The sequence below is a fragment of the Bufo gargarizans genome, chromosome 2 (genome assembly GCF_014858855.1).
Source record: "Bufo gargarizans isolate SCDJY-AF-19 chromosome 2, ASM1485885v1, whole genome shotgun sequence".
Classification (NCBI taxonomy): Eukaryota; Metazoa; Chordata; class Amphibia; order Anura; family Bufonidae; genus Bufo; species Bufo gargarizans.
Window position 1 is genome coordinate 153,677,100 of NC_058081.1, and position 16,643 is coordinate 153,693,742.

Consider the following 16,643-nt stretch of genomic DNA (forward strand, 5'->3'; position numbering starts at 1 on the left):
CATCAAAAGGGAGAGCAGATTTTTGCCACAGGAGCATCAACTGTAGGAGCCTTGTCCCATATTGACAAGTCTCCTAGTTTTATTCCTACAGAGGAAGTAGGAATTTAAAAAAAAAAACCATTCTATCTAGATTTTTCCACTTTCTTAAAAGGACCTTTCATGGGTCCGAACATTTTAAGATAACTATCTGGACATGTAGAGCGGCGCTACTATCGGTAAACTAGGGTGGAGTCTGCCGTGTTTCTCCCTGGGCGGTTGCCAATTTATGATGTGGATGTCCTCAATCTGCAAGAGGACCCAGCCTGTGTCCGCAGTTACGACCCCACACTAACCGGACTGGACTGGAGCCATCTGGACACAGGCACAGTCACTCCCACCAAAGGCTAGGGACTGAGAAGGTGACAAGGAAAATAGTCATCTTCCCAGTCCCCCGCAGTCTAACGAGGCAGATCCCCTGAGAAACCTATGCTACGGGATAGGTATTTTGCAGTAAAGTAGACCCGAACTTTCCCCAGCCGTTATGTGTGAAACAATTCTAGCAGCAAGAGCTTCCTCAGTATTTGTGGTGTGGTGGGGGTGTGAACCATTTTAGCTTTCAACTCTTTGATGGGAGGTCCTACTCGCATGGGTGCTGTCATGGGTGAGGAGAAAAATCGCCATGTCGTGAAGGGGCTACATTAAAATCATTACAGTGTACTGCAGTGCACTACATTTTATTGCAGTGTATTATGCCTGATTGGTATAATGTAGCAATGACAGGCATCCAAGAGGGCAGGAGTTATCAAAGTTGTATGACAGTGTGCGAGATCATCTCGCCTGCGATAGAAGGAGAGAAAACAACACAGCAGAGGTAAAGAATAAAAAAATATATGGTTTTATTGTTCATAAAGAAATCTGAATTTATTTGGCAGTCCTTTTTCCACTGGAATTTTCTACATTATTCCCAACAGAGATAAAATATAAATTCAATACCTCTATATTTAAGTTGGTCATGATATGATCCTTCAAGTCCTAAAATACTTGCCTATAATAAGTGCACTACAACTTTCCAGCAGCCTGCTTGGCATCTCTTATGAGTTTGTACATAAAAGAGAAGAAAAAGAGCAGATTGTCATATTCACCGTTGTAGTCCTTTTCTAGAATCTGTTTGTGAAAGTCTACCACAAAGTAATAAATGGCTTCTATTGTTGAAAGGTAAGTGTCAGGTGATCCTTTCTGATGTCGCCAAAAGCATGTTTTTCTTTCAGTTAATCCAACACTCACCAACCCTAGTATAATTCAGAAAACAAAATGTTGGTTTATTACATACAATAAATAAAAATTACAGTATATACGGGGACTGACAAGAATGATTGCTGTGTTAAAGGGAGTCTTTCACCTATTCTGAGCGTTTTAGACCGCTCAGATCAGGCTATAGACTCTTTAACCCAACTAAAGACAGCCGGACGGCGCATGCGCAGGCCAGTTCCCAGCCCGCAGTCCTCTGGTGCCGCTTGTGATGTCCGCCGGCTGGAGGTGTGTTTTTCTGGGCACATCGCCCAGTAACGCCGCCCCTGGGCACCTTCAGAAGATCATTTGCATAAGTTTAAAAAGTGTTATTTTCATTATGTGGACGAGAGACACAGAAGAGAAAGGTACGATTGTAATGAGGGTCAAAGAGTCTATAACCTGATCTGAGCGGTCTAAAATGCTCAGATTAGGTGAAAGACTCCCTTTAACAGCCAATATAAAATAACAATGTACTGATAAAAATCTAACGCAATACATGAAATGCATGGTAAATCTTATTTTCTTTTTTTTTCCTTCTCCTTGACCTCTTGTCTTAACCGCACTAAAGTAGCTGCCCCACGATTAAACATTTCTTGATTATTGAACATGCATACATTAGCTTTTCTACACTGTATGTTTCCTTCTTCATATATTGTGTTGTTACAGTTTGATGGCGGTCCATCAAACCGAAAATTGCATAATATCATCTTGGAGTCCTGGAATCTCGTTTAACTGTAGCTACAGGGTGGGAATCATATTCAGTTTGTATTATTTGTTTCTTTTGACTGATTTAGAGGTGGATTACTTTGTGTGCTTCAGATCAATGTCTTGTTGTATAATGGGCCCTACACACACAAATTCTGCACTGGCAGTTTTGCTTACCACCCAAAAAAATTTTTTTTTGATCATCTGCATTTTTGTTTGTGGTCCACATTTAATATTTCCCACAGACCTTTAGCTAACAACTTAAGCTAGCATTTATACTGCAAAAAAGGTGCAATAAACACTGCTAAAAACACAAACATGCAGTATAATGGCAGCAAACATCTGTATGTAAAAGCACCTTTAACTCAAGTGTGCTTGAGCTTAAGGTCTCAGATATTCTCCTACAGGATTTTCTGATAGAAAGCAGTATTTGTCCCCTTCCATAGTTCCATCAGTTATGACAAGTTGTACAGGTCCTGTAGAAGCGAAGATGTCCCAGACCATCACACTGCCACCACCACATTTGACTGCTGGTATCATGCCTTTATGATGGAGAGCTATGTTACGTTTACGCCAGATGTAATTAGACCCACGTCTTCCAAAAAGTTGCACAGAATATTATCCCAAAAACCTAGGGGGTCATCTAGATATTTTTCTGGCAAATGGAGGGGAGCATTTGTGTTCTTTTTGGTTAGCAGTGGTTTGGGCATTGCAACTGTCACATAGATGCCATTTTTGGCCACTGTCTTTATTAAGCCCCATACATATGACCGTATGTATTTTGTGGTCCAAAACATGATTACCAGACCTGTACATCTACCACTTTCCTTGTTCTCCACAAAACGGACAAGAATAGGACATGTTCTATAATTTGTGGAACAGCTGCACATTTTTTGAATGAATGCATCTGAACTGCAAAAAATGTGGATGGGAAAAGGACCAAAAATAGTGTGCATGTGGCCTTATAGTGGAATCGTGTACACTGACCCTAACTGAGTGAAAGCTGCAGTGCTCTAGGTGCTCTTCTGGGTTCTTTTGTGACCTCTTGGATAAAAAGTCAATGCTCTCTTGGTGAAATTACTTTGTTTCCGTATTTGAATCCTTTTTAGTGTGTGGCATTGTGCGCTCCTTTTTAAGACTTTCTAGCCAGCTTCACATTGCCAGAAATGGTTACTATGGTTTTTAACAGTTATGCATCTCAGGAAATTAAAAAAGGAGCGGCATGAACATGGAGCAATAAAGGTAAAAAAAATACATTACAAAAAGTCAGTTTTACTGCATAGTGAACGCCATAAAAACAAAACCTGTAAAACTGTGGCAAAATGTTATTATATTTTTTTATTCCACCTCATTTAGAATTTTTCCTGTTTCCCACTACATTTTATGCAATATTAAATATTGACAATATAAAGCACAACTTGTCCAGCAAAAAGAAGCCCTCAATAGGCAATATAAACAGAAAAATAAAAAAGTTATGGCTCCAGGTAGACAGGGATCGAAAAATGAAAATGCTAACTCAGAAAAATATACATAGGCACTTAGCTGTTGCTCACTTGATTAAAGCGCTTTTGTCTTGTGTTGATCTGAGCCTCAGTTTACGAGTTATGATACGTGGTCATCTCGTCCTTGGCTGCTTTGACTGACAGGGTCTACTAGTAGGTAAGCAGCTAGGGAGGAGCTGGCGACAAAAAAACGTAAAAAAAAAAAAAAAAAAAAAGAGTGGAGCTTGGGTGAACCAAGAGCAATGGTGACACCCTCATTACACCAGAGGCCTAATTTGCATATTAAGAAAACATATTATAACTCAGGAGTTGAGACTCGGATCAACAAAATTAAAACAACATTTGAGTCAGGTGAACCACAGCAATGTGTCTATGGAAACAGTTGGATAGGAAGGTCACTGGTGACAGATTACCAAAGGTCAGGTAGGGATGAACAGCATTTTTGGTTTGAAAAATGAAATTGGCATTTAAAAACAGCATTTTGGTTAACTTTCTCTAATATTAAAAGTAATCTGATGATCTGAAACATTCAAGGGTGTTAAGTATTCCGAAACAAAAGAGAAGGGGGCAGATACTTTTTCTCAGCACAGTAAATAATCAGGTGCCACAAAGGCAGTTCTGCGACTATGACCTTAAATGGCAAGTATGGGGTTAAAGATTTTTTTTTGTGTATGAAAAGCAAAACTGGACAGGAAAACCACACATTCTTGTTTCTACATTCTTCTTATGTTTATTTGAACAGCAAAAATAATACTAATTTTGGCTGACTTCAAATTATTTCCTATGCTTACCAAGACTGTTTTGCATGCACTGGATTTGTACATGTAATCTTTAGGAACAAAAACAGCTTGCGAGCCATCTTATTAACTGACTAGAATCACTTTCACATTAACCTCTTCTGCTGCCCTTTAACACTGGCAAACAAGAACATTCTAGACTTGGAAATGTAGATTCAAATGACAACCACACCTAAAACGGTATTGATCCCCAGGGTGTTAATAAACTCCTTAAGGATCAATACTATTTTAGGCTTTGTTCACATTTGAATTGGAAAAAAATAAAAATACAAAAAAATACAAAAAGTAAAACAACATCAGTGACAGATCATCACAAATGGCCTACACTGATTATAATGGGGGCAGTTTGGTTACCCGCACTGTGCTATTTTACCGGAAAAATAATAGTGCAGAATATTGCGCTATTTTGTCTAGTACTTTTTCCCGTATCTGCATCAGGGTTGTCATAAATGTATGACAGATGGGGGTCCAAACTGAATATCATTTTCGCATTGGATGCTGTAATTTTAAAGTATTTTTTTCCTGCGCTTACCTCCCTAGGTTTGTAAATAAAATAAAAAAATACATATTTCATTTTCTTTTACTAGTTTACCCTGAACTGAAATACAGATATTTCCAGGAAGTTCCCTTTAAAAGGACAGCTCATCAATTTTAAGTCCAGAAAAAAAAAAATATATATTTAAAATAAAATGTTAGTTAAAAATGTTGTTCATTAGTTAAAAATTAACTAATGAACAAATAGAATGCAGCGACCTCGTTTTCATCTGTTTAGTTGCAGATTTGCTAATCCTCAGGCTCCTCTTCTGCCACACCATTTCTCAGACTGGTGCACATTGTGCATTGGTAGCCCAAGAAACGTCCTACTTCTCCGGCTCTGCTCTTGGATTGACCAGCACTGTTCACATGAGCAGTACGGACCAATCCAAGGGCAGCAGGAAGTGTCCTGGGCTACCAAATGAACAGTCTAAGTGCCGTCCGTAATAATGGGTCCGCATGCGTTCCGCAAATTGCGGAACGGGTGCGGGCCCATTCATTCTCTATGGAGATGGAATCAGTGCGGAGAGCACAATTGTGGACAAGAATAGGCATTTCTATGGGGGTGCCGGCCAGGTGTATTGCGGATCTGCAATTTGCAGATCCACAATGCACTACAGACATGTGAATGGACCCTAAAAAGTGGTTGCAGCCTGAGAACTGGCAGATCTGCAGACAAAAAGGATGACACCATGTAAGGGTTAATGTTTTTTTCTTCTTTCTTGAACCAGAGGGCCACTTTAAATAATTGATTTACCATAATCCACTATCTGTCCATTTACTTCATTAGATTGCGATAAACTAGTCCTCAGCACCACTAACTATTGATTACTGTCTTAGCTAAAGAGGGCATTGCACATTCTTGTAGGGTAATACACATGGCACGGTCTCAAAACAAGAAAAATTGAACACCGCTGGTTAAACAAAAAACAATGGTAAATAGCAGATGTTAAATCAATCCAGTTTTTACATGTGTGGGGCAGGCTGCAAAAATAAATCATTGTCCCTTGTGATGAATATTTCAGTTCGGTTCTCCTTTTCATGATTTTATATTTGTATACTTCCAATACAGATGTAACCATCATCCTCAATCTCATCAAAGTATGTAAAGCAAAGTCATACAGTTCATGGCCAATAAAGCAGCATAACTGTATGTAAAGAAAACAAACACAAGTGTTCACATTCCTATATCTTACACTATGTCTGTCGCCTCTCGCTCTTGTCAGATGCAGAGATTGTTAATTCTGAAACATGCAATCTAGATTAAGAATGCAAAAACGTTTCTCAAGGTTTAAATGCAACACAAAGTTACTGATCAGAAAAAGTACACAATTTAAATAGGTTTTGACTTTTGCTTCAAGTAAAACTTTATATAAACACAGAAGAAGGATACCGAACCAAAGAGCCAATGTTTAGCATAAAGTGTGCAACATACATTGTCCCAAAAATGACTTTTAGGCTATGCCAATAAGATATGTCATAAAACGTCTGAACAGTTAGTTTCAGTCACTGTGATCCGACTGGTACAGAGAATGGGTCGCTGTTGACCGTGACTGATCATGCATAGTATGACGGAACTTACATGAACATGACTTAGTGTTATAGCATTATAATACATAGGTTCTAAAGTTTACTTTAACCATTCTGGACCACTTTTATTATTGCATTTTACTTATTGTGTCTAAAAATGTTTCAATTTTTTTTCTAAAGTTTTACAGATACAGCTTTCATTTTAAGTGTATTTGCAAACCAGCAGGCTTTCTGTTTTACAGTGACTCCATCAGAGAACTGCTGACGTCTCCATGTGCAGCCCTCTTCTCAGAACTCTTGACAGCTCATTAATACTTGCTCAACTAAATTCTTATCAAACTAGTCACTATGGTTCAGATTTACTCACCCTGTATAATTTGTAGACACAGTAAACTTAAGTCTTAAAATATGCCAAGTGGCTGAAACTGGATGATAAATCTAGTTTACACCATTTATTTGTTAGCTCATCTTAACCGCCTCCGGACCGTCTAACGCAGATGTGCGGTCCGGAGGAGGCAGCCCTGCGCAGAGTCACGCATATACGCGTCATCTCGCGAGATGACGCGCTTTGCCGGCCCGCGCATGCGCAGTTCGGGCCGGCATTTCGTCAAGGGGGGGTCGCGTTATCAGCTTGCCAGCCAATGATCGCGGCTGGCAAGCTGATGATTTTAAAAAAAAACAATCAGAAGCCACATAGCAGATCATATTAGTAAATATGATCTGTTATATGGCTGCCCTGCTCCTCTGCTGGTCCTTTTCGTCGGTTGGATCCAGCAGAGGAGCAGGCTTTACAGTGAGTAGTACCAACACCACACTTTAGCCCCAGATCACCCCCCTGCACCCCAATTAACCCTTTGATCGCCCCTGTCAATCACTAGTGAAAGGAAAAAAGTGATCAGTGTAAACTGTCACTTTTTTTTTTCCACTGGTATTGACCGTTAGGTTTTAGGATAGTTTAGGCCCCTTGGTTAGGTAGTTTATGGATCGGTTAGTGCCCAACCCACCGCACCGCAGTCACTGATTCGCGTATCGCTAATCAGCATTTGTACTTTTATAGTATCTGGAAGTGATCAAAACTGATCACAGTCAGATCTATAATAGTATTAGTGTCACTTTAGTTCGCCCTCCACCCAAAACGCAGTGTTTGCCCGATCAGGCCTGATCGGTCGCCCACACGTGCGTTCGCCCACACCCGCCCCACCGCAGTGACAAAAAATATATATTTTTTTGATCACTGCACATCCACTTTACACGCGCTGCGGCGATAAAAAAAATCAGTTTTGATATTTTTTATCAACCGCAGCGGCCTCCGGTACTTCGCTAGCCTCCCATTTGTAAGACAGGCTTGCTTTTTTTTCTTGGGTAGTGTCAGGGAATACCCCTAAATTTAGTTGCCCAAATGTCAAACAGGGGGTTATTCTTCTGAAGAGGCCTACAGGCTTCTGACCTTGTTGGATGAGGAATGGGAACCCTCATCTGATGAATCTAGCGGGTCAGAATACGAACCTGTAGAAAGCAGTGGCTCTCTGACCCAAAGTTCGGACGAGGAGGCTGAGGTCCCTGACAGCACCAGGCGTACCCGGCCCCGTGTCGCTAGACCACAGGTTGCGCAGGATCCGCTTCAAGAGCAGCAGAGTGGGGCTGGCGCTGTCGGATTACGTGGTGAGGCATACACCAGCAGCGCAGCCCTCCCTGGACCTAGTACCAGCACTGCCGTACAACCTGGTGAAGTGGCGAGCACCAGAAGGGCAGTTGAAGCTGGTAAGGTGGCACAAGCTGTAGTGACCCCGTCGCAGCCACCGCAAAGACGGGCCCGTAGAGCCCCTAGAATCCCAGAGGCGCTGGCAAACCCTGATTGGCAGTCCCCAACTTCAGCCGCACCTGTAGTTCCCCCTTTCACCGCCCAGTCTGGAGTTCGGGTTGAGACAGCTCAGATCGGTTCGGCCCTGGGATTTTTTGAGCTGTTCTTGACTGCGGAGCTCTTAGACATAGTTGTGGCCGAAACAAACAGGTATGCCACACAATTTATAACAGCCAACCCGGGAAGCTATTATGCCCAGCCTTTCCGGTGGAAACCAGTCCAAGTTTCCGAAATTAACATTTTTCTGGGCCTTCTCCTCAACATGGGTCTAACTAAAAAGCATGAATTGCGGTCATATTGGTCCACGAACCCAATTCATCACATGCCCATGTTTTCTGCTGCTATGTCCAGGGCACGTTTTGAGGCCATCCTGCGTTTCCTGCACTTTAGCGACAACACCGCCTCCCGTCCCAGAGGCCACCCAGCTTTTTACCGGCTCCACAAAATTCGGCCCCTCATAGACCATTTCAACCAGAAATTTGCAGATTTGTATATCCCAGAGCAAAACATCTGCGTAGACGAGTCCCTAATACATTTTACCGGGCGCCTTGGCTTCAAACAAAACATCCCAAGCAAGCGCGCCCGGTATGGGGTCAAATTGTATAAGCTCTGTGAAAGGGCCACAGGCTATACCCACAAATTTCGGATCTATGAGGGAAAAGATCAGACCCTGGAGCCGGTCGGTTGCCCTGACTACCTGGGGAGCAGTGGGAAGACCGTCTGGGACTTGGTGTCACCCTTATTCGGCAAGGGGTACCATATTTATGTGGACAATTTCTACACAAGTGTGGCCCTCTTTAGGCATTTTTTTCTAGAACAGATTGGCGCCTGTGGCACCGCGCAAACTAGTCGCGCGGGCTTCCCCCAACGGCTCGTTAGCACCCGTCTTGCAAGGGGGCAGAGGGCTGCATTGTGTAACGAAGAACTGCTCGCGGTGAAATGGAGAGACAAGCGTGACGTTTACATGCTCTCCTCCATTCACGCAGACACGACAATCCAAATTGAGCGAGCAACCCGTGTCATTGAAAAGCCCCTCTCAGTCCACGACTATAACCTTCAGATCGGAGGGGTGGACTTCAATGACCAGATGTTGTCTCCGTATTTAGTTTCCCGCAGAACCAGACGCTGGTATAAGAAGGTGTCTGTATATTTGATTCAATTGGCTCTGTATAATAGTTTTGTTCTCTACAGTAAGGCTGGGAGAACTGGATCCTTCCTCAAATTTCAGGAAGAGATCATCGAGAACCTCCTGTACCCAGGAGGTTCCGTGGCCCCATCCACCAGTGTAGTTAGCCGTCTACACGAGCGACATTTCCCCAATGTCGTTCCTGGTACCTCAACCCAACCGTCACCCCGAAAAAGATGTTGTGTCTGTAGCAGGAGTGGAATAAGGCGTGACACCCGCTATTTCTGTCCTGACCACCCTGCCCTATGCTTTGGAGAGTGTTTCCGGAAGTACCACACACAGGTACACCTAGCATAGGGATCACATCTCACCAGGACAGGCACACAGGGCTATTAGGGCCCATTCACTCACAGCTGCTGCAAACGTCTCCTTTCACCTGGGACAAAGTGCATAACGCACTTCGCCACATCTTTGGGCGATTTGCGCTTTGCACATTGACCCATGGGGAAGGAGAGGTTTGTTCTATAAAGGTAAAAAAAAAAAAAAAAACACCAGTAAGCAAAAAGGTTAATGTTTAGTTCAAAAAGTTAAAGTTTATATGTTCTGTTCCAAAGTTAATAAAATTATTGCGTTGCGGCCTGGTTTTTTTCTTTTTTTTTTTTACCTTCCAGGTGGACCAACCGATCGACTAGCTGCAGCACTGATGTGCATTCTGACAGAAGCATTGCGCTGCTGTCAGATTACACGCAAGTCGGTGTATGCGGCGCTGCAAGACGAGATTTCTACTCTGCAGTAAAAGATACGTTTGCCAAGGCATACGAGCTGAGGAGGAGGCGGCGTTCCTATGCTTTGGCAAACACTTTGTATATAAAAAAAATAAAAAATCCCGGCAATGATTTATTCATCCACATCGATTGATGTGAATGGAGAAATCTGGTTTGCCAGGGCATACGAGCTAAGTGGGTATGGATGTTGGGCGGAGCTCCGATGTCCTGGCAGACGCCTTTCCCCTCCTTTTTTTTGGGCAGAGATTTTTTCATCCACATTGATCGATGCGAATGAAGAAATCTGTGCCGTTCATTTTTTTCTTTCATCCCAGAGGCTGAACGGAAAAAAAAAAAAATCTCATTACCTGTATGCTCAATATAAGGAGAATAGCAGAAACTCCTAATGCTGGCCATACATGTAATGATTGCGGAGACCCTCAAATGCCAGGGCAGTACAAACACCCCACAACTGACCCCATTTTGGAAAGAAGACACCCCAAGGTATTCGGGGAGGGGCATATTGAGTCCATGAAAGATTTACATTTTTGTCCCAAGTTAGCGGAAAGTGAGACTTTGTGAGAAAAAAAAAATAAAAAAATAAATCAATTTCCGCTAACTTTCTAAAAAATAAAAAATCTATGAACTCGCCAGGCCCCTCATTGAATACCTTGGGGTGTCTTCTTTCCAAAGTGGGGTCACATGTGGGGTATTTATACTGCCCTGGCTTTTTAGGGGCCCTAAAGCACGAGAAGAAGTCTGGGATCCAAATGTCTAAAAATGCCCTCCTAAAAGGAATTTGGGCACCTTTGCGCATCTAGGCTGCAAAAAAGTGTCACACATGTGGTATCGCCGTACTCAGGAGAAGTTGGGGAATGTGTTTTGGGGTGTCATTTTACATATACCCATGCTGGGTGAGATAAATATCTTGGTCAAATGCCAACTTTGTATAAAAAAAATGGGAAAAGTTGTCTTTTGCCAAGATATTTCTCTCACCCAGCATGGGTATATGTAAAATGACACCCCAAAACACATTCCCCACCTTCTCCTGAGTACGGCGATACCAGATGTGTGACACTTTATTGCAGCCTAGGTGGGCAAAGGGGCACACATTCCAAAGAGCACCTTTCGGATTTCTCAGGCCATTTTTTACACATTTTGATTGCAAAGTACTTCTCACACATATGGGCCCCTAAATTGCCAGGGCAGTATAACTACGCCACAAGTGACCCCATTTTGGAAAGAAGACACCCCAAGGTATTCCGTGAGGGGCATGGCGAGTTCCTAGAATTTTTTGTCGCAAGTTAGTGGAATATGAGACTTTGTAAGAAAAAATAAAAATAAATAAATAATAAATCATCATTTTCCGCTAACTTGTGACAAAAAAATAAAAGGTTCTATGAACTCACTATGCCCATCAGCGAATACCTTAGGGTGTCTACTTTCCGAAATGGGGTCATTTGTGGGGGTTTTCTACTGTCTGGGCATTGTAGAACCTCAGGAAACATGACAGGTGCTCAGAAAGTCAGAGCTGCTTCAAAAAGCGGAAATTCACATTTTTGTACCATAGTTTGTAAACGCTATAACTTTTACCCAAACCATTTTTTGCCCAAACATTTTTTTTTTAATCAAAGACATGTAGAACAATAAATTTAGCAAAAAATTTATATATGGATGTCGTTTTTTTTGCAAAATTTTACAGCTGAAAGTGAAAAATGTCATTTTTTTGCAAAAAAATCGTTACATTTCGATTAATAACAAAAAAGTAAAAATGTCAGCAGCAATGAAATACCACCAAATGAAAGCTCTATTAGTGAGAAGAAAAGGAGGTAAAATTCATTTGGGTGGTAAGTTGCATGACCGAGCGATAAACGGTGAAAGGAGTGTAGTGCAGAAGTGTAAAAGGTGGCCTGGTCATTAAGGGGGTTTCAGCTAGCGGGGTTGAAGTGGTTAAACTGACAATCTATCCACATGTACCACAAATTTGTCCACCAAAAACTTTAGACCAACTCTAAAGTGGTCTAATATGCACTACTATTTCCACCTAAATTGAGGACTTCAGCTTCATTCTAGCTCAAAAAGCTGAAAATATCAAAATATTTTAAAACAAGCCATTCTTTTTGGCACATTTGAATAATAAATGTGTCTAAATTTTGGCACATACTTAACATACTAAATATGGGCTTTTATCTTTATCTCGTTATGATCATAGTGAAACTGCTGAAGGTGGTGCTGGCAGTAAAGCCTCATGCAGATGTCCGTGGAACATGGTCCGTGAGATACCGGACTGGCATCCTGCTGAGTGCAGGAGCGCACGCCGTCATTGGTTGCTATGACGCGTGCGCTTTCAGCAACAAAAATAACACCTCTTAAAGAGGACCTTTCACCGATTATGACACTATGAACTAAGAATACAGACATGGAGAGCGGCGCCCGGGGATCTCACTGCACTTACTATTATCCCTGGGCACCGGTCCGTTCTCCCGCTATGCCCTCCGGTATTTCCGGCCACTAAGTTAGTTCAGAATTTCTTGCCAGATAAAAAGTCCCTCTAATGCTCCAGTGGCTGCGCCTGGCTGCCTGTGTGCTGGGCCTATTTTCAAGTAGGGGCAAATACCCAGGCGCCAGGACAAAATTCCTGATTGACCTGGCGCCTGGGATTTGTCGAGCCCCGGGCAAAACATTTTTTAATGATATTTATATGCATACCTAATGTATACAAAATTAACTTTCTGCATTTCTCTTAATATCCCCTGGGCTGTCGAGGAGGCGCCTAATTTATAACGAGGTGCATGCCTCCTATTATATTAAGTGCATCCTCTTGCTGTCTGTACGCCTAAGCAGAAATCTACACAGCTCAAAGCTGCTGCAGATTTGTCTTTATTTGCACTTGAAAACTGTCGAAAAATAAGATACATTTTTTGCGGCTGTGGGACGTCCTTCCTTTTACCGCCATGCAGGTGGGAAGGGTGGCATAAAAACGCCACTTGCAACAATATTTTGTATGAAGTTTGCAACTTTTTTGTGCTACAAATTAGGGGCAGGGAGATAAATCTCCCCCTATCATTTATTTTAATTAAGCAGGGAGATTATATATAATATAACCCTAGTCTAAGTCTACTTTAACACTCGCGTTTTGGCTTTCCGTTTGTGAGATCCGTTCAGGGCTCTCACACGCGGTCCAAAACTGATCAGTTTGCATTCTAATGCATTCTGAATAGAAAAGGATCCACTCAGAATGCATCAGCTCAGTATCCATTCTGCTCTGGAGCCGTCCGTCTGATGAAACTGAGCCAAACGGATCCTGACACACACTGTAGGTCAATGGGGACGGATTCTTTTTCACTGACAATAAAAAAACGGATCCGTCCTCCATTGACTTTCAATGGTGTTCAAGACGGATCAGTCTTGGCTATGTTAAAGATAATACAAACGGATCCGTTCTGAATGGATGCAGACGGTTGTATTATCTGAAAGGATCCGTCCATGACGGATTCGCACAAAACGCGAGCGTGAAAATAGCCTAGGCATGGTAGTCAATGTGTTTTACATAGATGTTGCCACCTGAATGACTCCAGCTTGTATAAAATAAAACAAAGAATACAACACCAGGTAAGTGCTGGAAGGCCTAGATCATATGCAAACAACGTACCCATAGGCCAGACAGTAAAGCAGTGGTCCATGTAGGCAATGCTCCATATGTTACTTTGTCACATTATCCAGCAATAGATCTGAATCTATTAGTCACAGTGGACAGCAACAGCTGTATAGGGTGGGGGAAATGGGTAAACAGCTGATTTATAAGTCTCACATTGCTGGGGAATTAAAAGTACAGGTGGCCAATCTTCTGTCACCAAAGATGGCTGCAGCTGCACACTGTGCATCAGCGGACGAGACACTCTCCTATTTTCAAACGCTGCTCTCGAATTGGGATTCGAGATTCCCAACCTAGCAGGTGAAATGAAGGGCACCAGATGAACTCTCCATTCCCCAGATAATGTGAAACTTTTATATAATACCAAACGCAATCCATAGCTTGCTTGTTCCCATAAAATAGTTTATTTTAATAAAAACTATTAAAAATACCAATAAAATATACTGTGATAGGATAAATCGATAATTCCTACCCTCCGACATCCGATAAATGACAGCCTCTAAATGACCTAGATGTACGGCATGTAATAACTAACAATATAGCACTGTCTATATATAATGCCGAAAACAAGATCCAAAAAGAACCATCAGCATAGGTAACTACTCAATTCATAGGCACTACAGCACTGTGGCACAATGTTTCTTGGGTGATACCATCCCAAATATAATTAAAAAACAAATATGGATGTCCTATGTATCCTCTTCATTTGGGAAGGTCCCCAGGAAGAATTGGAGATACTGATGAATCAATTAAATGACAATAACATCACAGGGGTGTGGAAATAAAAATAAAAAAAACTACTTGTCGAAGGACTAAAGCGGGGTCTCAATCTACTTGTCCCTCATGACAATCTACTTGTCCTGATACAAAAAGTAATTTTAAATCAAAGCCATAGTTAAGTGAATCCCTTTAATGTACATGCCATACTGGGCCAGTGAATCCCTTTAATGTACATGCCATACTGGGGCAGCGAATCCCTTTAATGTACATGCCATACTGGGGCAGCGAATCCCTTTAATGTACATGCCATACTGGGCCAGTGAATCCCTTTAATGTACATGCCATACTGGGGCAGTGAATCCCTTTAATGTACATGCCATACTGGGGCAGTGAATCCCTTTAATGTACATGCCATACTGGGGCAGTGAATCCCTTTAATGTACATGCCATACTGGGGCAGTGAATTCCTTTAATGTACATGCCATACTGGGGCAGTGAATCCCTTTAATGTACATGCCATCAGGGCTCCAGATGGCGACCAAAATGGTCGCCAATGCGACTTACAATTTACAAATGGCGACAATACTTTTTAGTCTTGTCGCCATTTGCGACTAGACCCTCCGCGGCAGCTCTGCAGTAGAACAGCGGCGGGCACAGGAGCTGATAGTTCTCTGCCCCGGCCGCCGCCGATGTTCTTCTCAGGTCAGCTCCGTCACAGCACACAATAGCAGAGCCGCTGGCAGCAGGGAGGGGAGAGGCTCGGGAGCAGTGTAATCTGATCCTAGAGTGGAAGCTGCTTCTGCCAGCCCCTCCCCTCCCCGCCCACCAACCAATCAGAGCTGAGGCAAACACTAGCAGCTCTGAGAAACTGACAAGTACAGGGAGAAAGAATCGAATGAGTCACAGGTGAAAAGAACTAAAGATCCGACTTAGTGACTCATTCGATTCTTTCTCCCTGTACAGTGTGCCCCCCCCCCAATGAGGGTTAAAAAAATAATTTAAAAAAATTAACTCACCTCCTCCAGTTGATCGCGTAGCTGCCGGTCTCCTGTTCTTTCTTCAGGACCTGTGGTGATGTCACTGAGCTCATCACATGGTCCATTACCATGGTGATGCATCATGTGATGTATCATGTGATCAGCACAGTGATGTCACCACAGGTCCTTTGACAGGTCCTGAAGAAAGAACAGGAGACGATCAATTGGAGGAGGTGAGTTAATTAATTTATTTTTTTAACCCTCATTGGCACTGCCCACTGCGCCACCAATGTTCATTATATTGAGGGGGGGGGGCACTGCGCCACCAATGTTTATTATACTGGGGTGTTGGGGGGGGTGCACTACACCACCAATGTTTATTATATTGAGGGGGGCACACTGCGCCCCCAAATGTTTATTATACTGGGGTGTTGGGGAGGGGGGGGGGGGGTGCGCACTGCGCCACCAATGTTTATTATATTGAGGGGGGCACACTGCGCCACCAATGTTTATCATACTGGGGTGTTGGGGGGGGGGGGTGCACTACGCCACCAATGTTTATTATATTGGGGTGATGGGGGGGGCACACTGCGCCACCAATGTTTATCATACTGGGGTGTTGGGGGGTGCACTACGCCACCAATGTTTATCATACTGGGGTGTTGTTTATTATATTGACCTTCTACTATGCATTCTGTATTAAAGAATGCCATTATTTTCCCTTTTAAGGCTACTTTCACACTAGCGTTCATGGGTCCGTTCGTGAGCTCCGTTTGAAGGAGCTCACGAGCGGACCCAAACGCCTCCGTCCAGCCCTGATGCAGTCTGAATGGAGCGGATCCGCTCAGACTGCATCAGTCTGGCGGCGTTCAGCCTCCGCTCCGCTCGCCTCCGCACGGACAGGCGGACAGCTTAACGCTGCTTGCAGCGTTCAGCTGTCCGCCTGGCCGTGCGGAGGCGAGCGGATCCGTTCAGACTTACAATGTAAGTCAATGGGAACGGATTCGCTTGAAGAGGTCACCCTATGGCTCAATCTTCAAGCAGATCCGTCCCCCATTGACTTTACATTGAAAGTCTGAACGGATCCGCTCAGGCTGCTTTCACACTTAGAATTCTTTCTAAGTTATTAATGCAGACGGATCCGTACTGAACGGAGCCTCCGTCTGCATTAATATGATCGGATCCGTTCAGAACGGATCCGAT

The 16,643-nt window shown here is 43.0% G+C and overlaps 1 protein-coding gene across 1 annotated transcript in view; it reads right to left on the reverse strand.

Annotated features, from left to right (window-relative positions):
• Positions 1-857: 857 nt before the first annotated feature.
• DTWD1 (DTW domain containing 1) overlaps positions 858-16,643 on the reverse strand; it is a 28,301-nt gene continuing 12,515 nt past the window's right edge. Inside the window, exon 5 of the mRNA XM_044279614.1 lies at positions 858-1,268. Within this exon, the coding sequence (XP_044135549.1) occupies positions 1,039-1,268 (230 nt within the window). The 3' untranslated portion in view covers positions 858-1,038. The remainder of the gene's footprint in view (positions 1,269-16,643) is intronic.